Consider the following 10,241-nt stretch of genomic DNA (forward strand, 5'->3'; position numbering starts at 1 on the left):
ACATATTTTCTTTGGAATCCGATATCTTTTTCCAGACACCCGAACTGGATCAAGTTGGCACACTTGCTTGTTGTGTTGCTTTGAAATGCAACAAGCCAATGAGCCTCAGAAGGCTCAGAAAATGAGATTGCAGCCTTGTTGAGATGTGCAAGGTAGGTAAGGTTTGACCTGATGCTTTTTGTGGCTCCGTTCACCATGTGTGAGGTACTGCGCCACAAACATTACAGGATGTTTACTTGTAAGGAGAAAACTGCAACATTAGCACATTGATCCACAAAAGAAGGAAATTTAAGTATTCTTTCCTATCCTATACTATTCCTAAGTATTCGGAGGATGACTTGGTCACAGCTGTACTACTACAATACAGTCCCATTTTTCTTGGCATTGAAAGTGCCTTTATTTTTGTTTTGCTTTTTCCTATCAGTAACGTTAAGTCACTTTCAAATGACAAGTGTTATTTCATGTTAGTGTTTCCTGAAATCCAGAAGTCCTCATAAGTAGCCGCATGCATAAGCAAGGCATTGCTGCGAAGGGGGAGAGCCATAACGCGGCTTTGTTTCTATTAAGGGGCTCCATTTTGGGCTGATCAAGGTTGGACGAGCTCAGCATTATTAGTCTTTCTACGGAATCTCCTTTTTCAAATGTAAACTAACTTCCAGACACGTTCCTTATCAAAAAAAGAATGCCGAATAATTAGAGATCTATGACGATGATTATCATTTAATAAGCATTTGTGTTAGGTTCTACTTTGGGGGGAGGGGGTCATCAACACGCACGAGTGACTGGGTTGAAGAAAACGATTCGCGCATTCATGTCGAAATAGATACTATATGACCTTTTTAGTTGCGTCAAAATGCAGACACTCCGTATTTTGTGCGTTCCTTCAATTTTCTGGCGAGACTCGAGCCCAGCGTTGCCGTAGCAACGGCACTCGGGCTGGCCGGACGCCTGGGGCCGTTTGGGATTGGTCAATTGCCGTTCTTAGTGCTTAATCCGATTGGGTTTGTGTCCTGTCCTCTGCCAATACTTGGCGGGGATTGGCTGCTCTTGCTTGCTGAATAAGCGACAAATCGAGGTGCCTCGCATTGCCTGTAGACGGAACGCTTCTTCTGTTGGTTAAGTTTTGCTCGCTCGCTTCAGTGTGGAAGCTTTTGTGTCCTGTGCAAGTTGGAAGTCTCGTCAAGCAACCGGACTGGAAAGAGCCTTTGTCCGCCAGTGCCGTGGTTTGACGATGGAGGAACATCACACGACAAGGCAAGTGGTCCACTTTTGCTTGTGATTGTTATTAGTTGGCGTGGTGGATTCAAGAGTGAGCGAATGCTCTCAGTACGTGTAACTAAGAAGAAGAAATAAACGCTCTTCCAAATTGCAGAGAGCCCGACAGCTCCTCCAACGAGGATGTGGTCTCGCTGCGTTCCCCGGGAGAGGACAACAGCTGCAATGGAAGCATCCGAAAGGCAAGGCGCTGCATGCACAACATAACACAACATAACACAACACAACACAGCACAACACAGGACAGGAGCGTTGCATCCCGTGTCAGGATTTGGCTTTCCAACACTTTTGCCATCATTCTAGCCCAGCAGCTTTCAGTTGACCTCCAGATCATTTCACAGACGTACAAAGCAGCTGGCCATGCAGGTGGTTAATCCGCGCAGTCAGACGGCGGATTACCGTAATTTTCGGACTATAAATCGCGGGTTTTTTCATAGTTTGGGTGGGGGGGCGATTTATAAGGAGCGATTTATATGTGAATTTTTTCAAAAATCTTCAAAAAAAAAAAAAAAAAAAGTGAGACCGCGATAAACGACCTGCGAAGTAGCAAGGGATTACTGTAATTCGAATTTCAGGTGACGTCAGCAGCGTGGCGCGGCGGTTGTTTACAAAAAGGACAAAGATTGATCACGGGATGACGAAGATGACGAAGGGCCCCAGGTACTACCGGCATCATTAGCGGCTTTGTTTCTAAGTGACACGGAGGACGAAGAGTTTGAAGGATTTAAGGATTTGGAGTGACACAGAAGGTTTGAAAAACTATTATGGCTTTTACGCACGCCCGGTCCTACTCTACGGAGCTCTCTTTCACCTCCGTGGATAGAAGTCGGGGGCCGGTGCTCGGCCGGGTGGCTGTCCGGGGACGGTGGATGGGGCTCGGTCATGGCTTTTACGCACGGCCGGTCCTATTCTATGGATCTCTTTTCCACCTCCGTGGCTGGAAGTCCACGCCGCCACACGCCTGGAAGTTTGTTTTGTTAAATAAAGAGCCGTTTACCAAACCCACGTCTTTCCTTGTACTTTGTTAACGCTACAATATAGATACTAGATCTGTGGCATAACGACGAGGCTGACGTCAGGGCGCACGCGCGGCGTTGTTGACAAAGGACGAGGAATTTGATCGATGGATTTAATGATTTAGAGTGCACAGATGGTTTGATAATATTATTGCTTATATAATAGTTATTTGATATCTAATTTATATATCGTTATATGGGCCTGTGGAATATTTTGAAGTGCAAGCGCCGTCAGCGGCGCGCACCCATTGTTGACAAAGGACGATTGATGGATTTAATGAATTGGAGTGACACAAATGGTTTTATAAACGTGTTATTTATGTAATCGTTTTTTTTAATAACTCTGAATGTTACGTCAGGCCCGTTCTCAGCTCTTCGTTTGTGTTTATGTCACGTTAGCATACCTATCGTTTAGCCTGTTGTTGCTCGTTCATGTCTGTTCTTGGTGTTGGATTTTGTCGAATAAATTTCCCCCCAAAATGCGACTTATACTCCGGAGCAACTTATATATGTTTTTTTTCACGTTATTGTGCATTTTATGGCTAATGCGACCTATATTCCGGAGCGACTTTTAGTCCGAAAAGTACGGTACCTGATTGACAAGCGGGCAACTGTGCATGCTTGTAGCATTCAAACATCGGAAGGGCAAAACGACTCTGAGCAGGGCTCCAACAAATCAGTATGGGAGAAAAAAAAAAAAAAAAAACACGCTCGGTGCAAATTAATATGCAGCCATCCATCCGTTCTCTGAACAGATTCTCCTCACTTGGGTCGTGGGCATGCAGAAACCTAAAAACAAAAACAAAAAAAAGTTGTGGACTGCTTTTAGCAAGAACTGCCCTCACCTGTCCCAAACTCTCCTGTGCAGGGATGCGATCCTTTTGGCCAATCTCAACGCAGTAAACTGCAGAACCGACGAGCTCGCATCAATCAGCAAATCAACAAAGAAATGCGCATGAGAGCCGGAGCTGAGAACCTGTTCAGGTGAGCTGCTGGGACTAACTTTTGCCAGACCCGCTTTGAATGCAAACAAAAACATTGGCCCAAAATGAAGCCAGCCATCATACGTGCTTTGTGGAAATGCAGACAAAAAAGTAATTTGCTTTTCAGGGCAACGACAAACAACAAAATCAAAGAGACAGTGGCTCTGGAACTCAGCTATGTCAACTCCAATCTACAGTTGCTCAAGGAGGAACTGGAAGACCTCAACAGCAACATGGAAGTCTATCAGACTGATAGGTATCCCAACACACACACAATATTCTCCAATAACTCAATGGAATTTCTTGACCCACTCATGAGCACACATCCGCAGACATTTTGTCAGGATAAGAATGCAACAAGAATCGACATCACGTTTAGTGGGTGCCCTTTCAAATGAAGTCCATCAAAAACAGAGTTTTGATTGGCAGCCAGTTGCTAATCATGCTGTCTGTCTTCTTTGGGCAGTGAGGCTGTGAATGTTCCTTTGATCCCATTGGGTTTAAAAGAAACCAAGGAAGTCGACTTCAGCACTCCCATACAGGTCAAGCCGTCCTCTTCTTCCTCTTCTTCTTTTTACTTGCATGCGGTCACCAAGTGGTTTGAGAGCATGCAGTCGGCATCAAATAATGTAGACAGCGCGAGCACTCGTCTTGATGTCAGCGATTTTGAGCGTCTTGTGACTGTCGTGGCCTTGCAGGACTTCATCCACGAGTACTACGGAGAGGACGGCTTACTCTATCAAAAGGAGATCAAAGAGCTTATGGACCTCAGACAGGTTAGGAGACGGACATAGTATTGCGCGTCTCGGAAGGTCCAATTTCATCGGGGGTGCTTTTGTGTCCTGGTTTGCGTTTGGGTGTAGGCCATGCGCACGCCGGCTCGGAACCAGACCGGCTTGGGCTTGCTGATGGAGTACTACAACCAACTGTACTTCCTGGATCGGCGCTTCTTACCCCCACATGAGAACCTGGGTGTGCACTTCCACTGGTAGGACCCAAGCAGGCCTCTCTTCAAAGGACACCTCAAGGGCTCTCTGCTTACGTCCGCGTTTCTCTTCGTGTTTACGAGCGATGGGTTCGGTGGACGAAAAGCTCCTCTGAAACCATTTCAGCCGAACATTTAGATTTTTCCAAAGCGGCGGCCCGCGTGTGTGTCTCAGGTATGACTCACTGACCGGTGTTCCGTCATGCCAGCGAGCGTTGGCCTTTGAGAAGGGGAGCGTCTTGTTCAACATCGGCGCCTTGTACACCCAAATTGGAGCGCGCCAGGATCGTTCAGCCACTGCCGGCATCGAGCGAGCTATCGATGCGTTTCATAGAGCTGCAGGTACTGCCAACCAAAAGTCACCACAAGTCCTTTGAGCTCAATCCCGTTTTGTGTGTATTTCCTCTTCTAGGCGCATTTGATTATCTGAAGGAGAATTTCTCCAACGCGCCAAGTTTGGACATGAGCGGGCCAGCGCTGTGCATGCTGGTGCGACTGATGGTGGCGCAGGCGCAGGAGTGCACCTTTGAGCGTGTGGCTCTTGGCCCACGAGATGCAGACTTGGCCTCCTCGCTGCGCCTTGCGCAAGAAGCCGCGCAGGTGAGCCAGTCGGTGGGCGTCTGCACTTTTGGGATGGGAGATGGGACGAGGGTTCACGCGCGCAGACGTTGTCCCGTAGGTGTCAGACGTCTACCTGCTGGCGCGGCGGGCCATGTCGCAGCCGCCAATGAAGGACTACGTGCCCTTTTCCTGGGCATCCCTGGTTCAGGTCAAATCTGAACATTTCTGTGCGCTTTCACACTACTTTGCCGCCGTGGCGCTCTGCGACCGTATGGGTAAGTAAAGCCGGAGCTTCCGCTCCTCTTTTTTTTCATGTCGCCGAGCCTCCGTCGCTTTCCGTCAAAACAGCGCAAATCGAGGAGGGGCGGCCATTTGCCTGTTTACTGTCACGTATTGGCTCTTTATGCAAAGTCACACATGGCTGTGAATTGTGATTATTTTCTTGAACTATAACGTGAGCCTGCAACTAACAATTAGATATGTCAATTCATTGAATCGTATTAAAAAAAAATTATTCAAAAGGTGCGCTCGACATTGGACGTCAGTCGCTGAAGCCGATCACAAACCTCTTGAAGGCACCTCTTATAATACTGATCCTTTTTTATGCCACTGTTGTAGCATCTGAAGACACGGCGGAAGCGGAAAAAGCTTTACTTCACTTTTACGTGAGCCCGTGTGCCAGGCCGCCGCTGGGCCAGCTATTGGGAGACGCCCAACAAAGACGAAAGTTTGGTGAGTTCAGTCTCTTGCATTTCAGAAGCGGCACTGAAAACAAAAGCGTGTGCTGCCATATGTAGAAGCAGCGGAAACGTCCACCGAGGCCTGTCGTTGACATTCAGTGGCGTGCAACCACTTAGTGCGACTAAATCGTATTTGAAGGTAAAGCCCACCTGCGGCACGCTGTGATGAGACACGAAGAGGCTATTCGGCTGCACGGCGTGTGCAAGATCCTGCGGAAGATGGATACATTGCAGGACGTGCTGGTGCTGGCGCACAAGCGCTCGCTGGACAAGTACTCAGAGCTGGATCGAGAGGACGACTTTGAACTGACACTGGAGGCTCCGCACATCCGCCGTAAGTCTCGAGTCGCTTGGCAGCACCGACGGCACCATCGCTGCTACTCTCTCCCTCAGCAGCGCAAAGTCAGCAAGAGCCGGACATGACCCTGCCCCACTTCGTCCCAGTCGCGGACCTCTTCCAAAGATTGGTGAGCGGCCGTCTCCAAAGCTTCTCAGACGCTCCCTTTCGGAAATGAGCCTTCACCTTCTGTGTTGGTTTGCCTTTGAGGGGCCATTGTCTGTGTTTTGCGCCCGAGGCCCCTGGGGGCCGGCGCGCGCCCTTTGCCTGCCCAGGAGCGAAGGTGGACTCGGCCTGATGCTCAGAGGAGACTCGCCAGTCTTGGTGGCTGGCGTGGCGGCCGGAGGCTGTGCGGAGGTGAGACAAACCAAACGCTCAACCCCTCCGATCTCAGTACGCTTTATTTTGCTTGCTTGGGAAATAACCTGATGAAGTCAAATAAATTGCTCATATTTTCTACTCGGGCCATTATTTTAATACTTGATTAACCTGATTCTTTTGGTGATCGTTGGATGAATCCAATTTAAAAAAAAAATTACTAAAAAACTGCCTTATTTCTTGTCAACTGTGCGGAAAAGGCACAAACACAAATGACGATTTAGTGACATGTTAGAAAATATGCAAGTACAAGGAAATGTTTACAAATATTTTGAAAAACACCAGACAATTGTGAGCGACTATTTGAAAGAAAAACAAAGTGACTTAGTGAGCGCACACGCTTGTTTAGGAGGCGGGCCTGAGGGAAGGTGACTACATCGTGTCCGTTGACGGGCACGACTGTAAGTGGGCCAAACATGCTGACGTGGTGAGCTTGCTTCAGATGCGCGGCGCCCGAGAAGTGCGGCTTGCCGTGATTACGCCGCACAACACTCAGGTGTGTGTGTGTGTGTGTGTGTGTGTGTGTCAGCCGCTCTACGTCAGCCGCTCTTCACATTCTTCTGCCTAACGCAGTCTGTGTCTGTCAACAGGCTGAGAAAAGGGCCCTTGTCAGCCGTGGCAAAGAGAACGCCGGCGGTAGGCCGACGTTGCGTGTCACCAAAGAGCAGAGTTCGGCCTCCTTACTCAACTGGAACAGGAAGAAGAGGGAAGGCAAACGGACTTGGAACAGGCTGGGGAGTGCCCTCCACTTGTCCTTCGGAAACCTTGGCCACACCTCGGCCACGTCCCGAGACGCGACCGCAGAGCAGCCGCTCGGGGACCCGCGGTGGCAGAGTTGAGTACTCAGAAATGGCATTTTCAAGTCTCTCCTGGGGATGTTCGAGTCGGAAGCGGACCGCTCAGATTTTGATGCGTATCATTTTGAAGACTCTGTGGCAAATGCGCCCAATGGAGTCATTCTACAAATGTTTTCAACTACACAGGCTGTTGTCGTAGTCTGGAAAATTGCTCATCTTGCCATCTTGCTCAGCGCACAATACAAGTCAACAGAACATGGGCCAGCATCCGGCCGCGTCGCGCTTGACTCTAGATGGCAGGGCCCACGGCGCTCCGTTCGAGTTCGGCAATCACCAACATGTGGTTGAAGTCAGCCGGGCTGCGGTTAAACGTCTCCACCAAGCCGAACGTCTCTTGCGTCTTGCTAGCGTAGAAGAGCTGCACCTGATTGGCCAAACATTGAGCCTGCACCACAGTCTAATGGGGGGGAAGAAGGCGGAAAAAAAACACGCACAGTTTATACAGTCAGCTGGTCCACCTGCTGGATGAAAACAATTTGAACCATTTGTGAGGTTTGAGCCGTGCATCGCTGTGATTCTCCCTTGGCCATTGACTACTCGGCTCACTTACGATGAACTTAGGGTCCAGCTCCGCCGTCACCAGCACGATGCCCTTGTCCTCCTTCAAGTCCTGGAAGTGGTGGAGGATCATCTGGCTGGGAGCGCTCTCTCCGTGAGTCTGCCTCACACACACACAAGCCAAAGTCCAGCGACACTTGACGGCAAAAAAGGCGACGCGCATGCTCACCTGGATGTTGATGAGGGAGGTGAAGTGGACCTGGTGGGCGGACCAATGACCCACAAAGAACTCGTAGCCCTCCTTCTGAGGCAACGCAAACAAGAACTGGGGGATAAAAGCATGATGGTGTTGACGGGAGAGAACAGAAGGCCTGGTGGCACCTTGACATCACGTGGGACAAATGAAACTGCTTTTTCTTTTTTTTTTTATAACAGTTTACCTTCAGTTCACCTTTACAAAACTAACAATAATGTCCTTGCTTTTTATCTGTGGCAATTAACTTTGTTGCTTTTAAATGTTGTTTTGGAATAATAACCAAAATAATGATGCATTGGCTTGATTTTGCGTTTTTCTACAGCTCGAGTCCAATTGCAGACGATGTGAGGTGCTGCCGGGCACTTGGGTGCGGATCTGGCACTGTATGGGTGCGCTCGCTGAGAATCTTACCGTGGGACACGCCTGCGCCCGAGCGCTGATGAACTCGTACGTCGGACTCTGCAAAACAGAGACAAATGCGTCTGAGCAGCTTGACCGTGCGGCAGGAAAGCACGTGCTGCAACTCGACGGGTGTCTGAGGGAGCAACCAAAATACGTCAAGATGAAGTGGACGTAGCGCTCACCGGGATGACTGCGCTGATCGTGTCCTTGTCGGCGTAATATTTCATCCAAAGCTGAGCCGCACAAACAGCAAGACAACGGCAAACGCCGGCACCAAGAAATGCTTGCATCAGAGCAATAACAACACCAGGCAACAGCTTCACAAAATCACCACAAACATTGTAGAAGAGAAGATGAAAATTGCCGCCCGCATTTCTCACCTCTGCAATCTCGTCACCTGTCTTGTCCCGTATCAGCCCCAGGTTGAGGACAGAGCCCAGCGACTAAAGAGCAGAGTGCAACCACAGCCCCCATCATCGTCATCATCCTCAGCCAGAAAAGCGTGCGGCCGCACCTTGTTTTTGGTGAATGCTCCTGCGCTTCCAAGGCCAGTTGCCATCTTGTCGTACTTTTCCAACTGCCAAGACAACACAAACAGGTTGAGCGCTCCTCTGCGTTTGGTTGCTCTTTCCGCACTTGCTGACTCAATGTTCTTCTCAACCTGCTGCTCTGTGACTCTGACAAACTCTGCTTGCTTGGAGTACCCGAGCACTTCTTTCTTGGACTCGTGGCGCTTCTCCAGCCGGGCCTTGAACTCCTCAGGCCTGCTACTGAAAGCACAGAGCCAGACAACGAGTGATGGCGCTAGCCGATCACATATAGCATGCATGTACAGTGATGGTACGGTTCCACTGCGGCCACATTTCAACTGATGCATTTCCGGGTGCGTGCTCCTCATCAGGCCCCTGTGTAACATTTTACGAGGACACACCAAAGATGTGCAAATTGGAATTCAATCAGTGCAGAAATACGCCTCGAAAGGTAATACACATTTGAAGATAATTTGCCAGCAAATCTAAGGAGCTCCTAACTCAGTGCGCTATCACATTTTTTGTACTGTGCTTTCCTCTACTGAGTGTCTTGCAATCTTTCACTTTTGAGTAGTTTTATTAATGCAGTGGCACTTCCATGAATTGTAAGATGCTATTAAAAGGTTGCCTGTGCACTCGAACCGGGTTAGGAAAACATTTTAAAAGAATTGGGCGTTCACAGCGACGCTGACGGGACGACGTTTCTGAATGTTTTGGTACCTCATAAGCTTTTTTTGTTTTGATAGCGTTCCGCGTGATTTTGCGTAACCGACTGACCTGCGTATTTTCTGAATCTTTTCCTGGTATTTGTTGTAGTTAGGATTGTCCTCCAACTCCGGTTCTTTTCGCACCGAGAAGGCCCGAAAGTGAGGCGGGACGAGGCCAGGTATCAGCGGCCTGATACCTGTCGCCCTGACCGCTAACATTCCTCTGTATGTGCAAGTCATTTGGAGCAAGGCGGCCGCCATCTTGCCATCGGCTCTGTCCCTCATCATGCCAAAGCACACGAAAGACAAAGTTTGCTGCATTACTGCCACCTTCTGAAATGGAGTGTGGGGCTGCAAAATGCCATTCACAATCTACTACACTCTTTCCAAAAATACGAATTTAAAGTTAACTCACAAGAACCTTTCATTAAAAATGTAACATCATTTCATAACTCCTTGTATTTTTGTTGCTTTTTTTGTTTCGTAATTATTTAGTTGCTGTCTTAACACATGCTCGTCATTCTTCAGCAAAATTGCCACTTGTCAAGTAAAGGACTGATGGATCATTTCGCACGTCTCACAGAATGCTCACTACTAGAAAATATTTTGATCTATGTAAATTGAGCTGCAGTACTGTATTATTTATTCCAAAGCAAACTTTTTTTTAACATAAACACTTATATTAAATGATAAAAACGATGAAGAGACTGATAGAT

General features: G+C 48.5%; 2 protein-coding genes across 8 annotated transcripts; one reads left to right on the forward strand and one right to left on the reverse strand.

Annotated features, from left to right (window-relative positions):
* The first annotated feature begins 894 nt into the window (after nt 1–894).
* Nucleotides 895–8,181, forward strand: rhpn1 (rhophilin, Rho GTPase binding protein 1). Of its 3 annotated transcripts, XM_037249371.1 has the most exons (16): nt 900–1,254; nt 1,373–1,457; nt 3,160–3,275; nt 3,402–3,530; nt 3,741–3,816; nt 3,973–4,050; nt 4,138–4,262; nt 4,435–4,601; nt 4,672–4,859; nt 4,939–5,095; nt 5,439–5,552; nt 5,700–5,894; nt 5,957–6,027; nt 6,108–6,254; nt 6,625–6,771; nt 6,866–8,181. In XM_037249371.1, the coding sequence occupies exons 1-16, from the start codon at nt 1,232–1,234 to the stop codon at nt 7,112–7,114; spliced, it is 2,067 nt and encodes a 688-aa protein (XP_037105266.1). In that variant the 5' UTR covers nt 900–1,231; the 3' UTR covers nt 7,115–8,181. The 3 variants fall into 3 exon arrangements, with proteins under 3 accessions (XP_037105265.1, XP_037105264.1, XP_037105266.1); XM_037249370.1 differs by lacking the exon at nt 6,625–6,771 and having other exon boundaries at nt 895–1,254; XM_037249369.1 differs by lacking the exon at nt 6,625–6,771 and having other exon boundaries at nt 896–1,254; nt 5,954–6,027.
* atpaf1 (ATP synthase mitochondrial F1 complex assembly factor 1) lies at nt 7,249–9,872 on the reverse strand. Of its 5 annotated transcripts, none has more exons than XM_037249523.1 (9): nt 9,596–9,872; nt 8,950–9,058; nt 8,803–8,865; nt 8,669–8,731; nt 8,471–8,521; nt 8,298–8,345; nt 7,860–7,934; nt 7,683–7,793; nt 7,249–7,529 (listed from the first exon to the last, which is right to left on the reverse strand). In XM_037249523.1, the coding sequence occupies exons 1-9, from the start codon at nt 9,844–9,846 to the stop codon at nt 7,362–7,364; spliced, it is 939 nt and encodes a 312-aa protein (XP_037105418.1). In that variant the 5' UTR covers nt 9,847–9,872; the 3' UTR covers nt 7,249–7,361. The 5 variants fall into 5 exon arrangements, with proteins under 5 accessions (XP_037105418.1, XP_037105417.1, XP_037105415.1 ...); XM_037249522.1 differs by having other exon boundaries at nt 7,860–7,955; nt 8,950–9,055; nt 9,596–9,868; XM_037249520.1 differs by having other exon boundaries at nt 7,860–7,955; nt 9,596–9,867.
* Between the last annotated feature and the right edge of the window lie 369 nt (nt 9,873–10,241).

Source organism: Syngnathus acus, chromosome 4 (assembly GCF_901709675.1).
Source record: "Syngnathus acus chromosome 4, fSynAcu1.2, whole genome shotgun sequence".
NCBI lineage: Eukaryota > Metazoa > Chordata > Actinopteri > Syngnathiformes > Syngnathidae > Syngnathus > Syngnathus acus.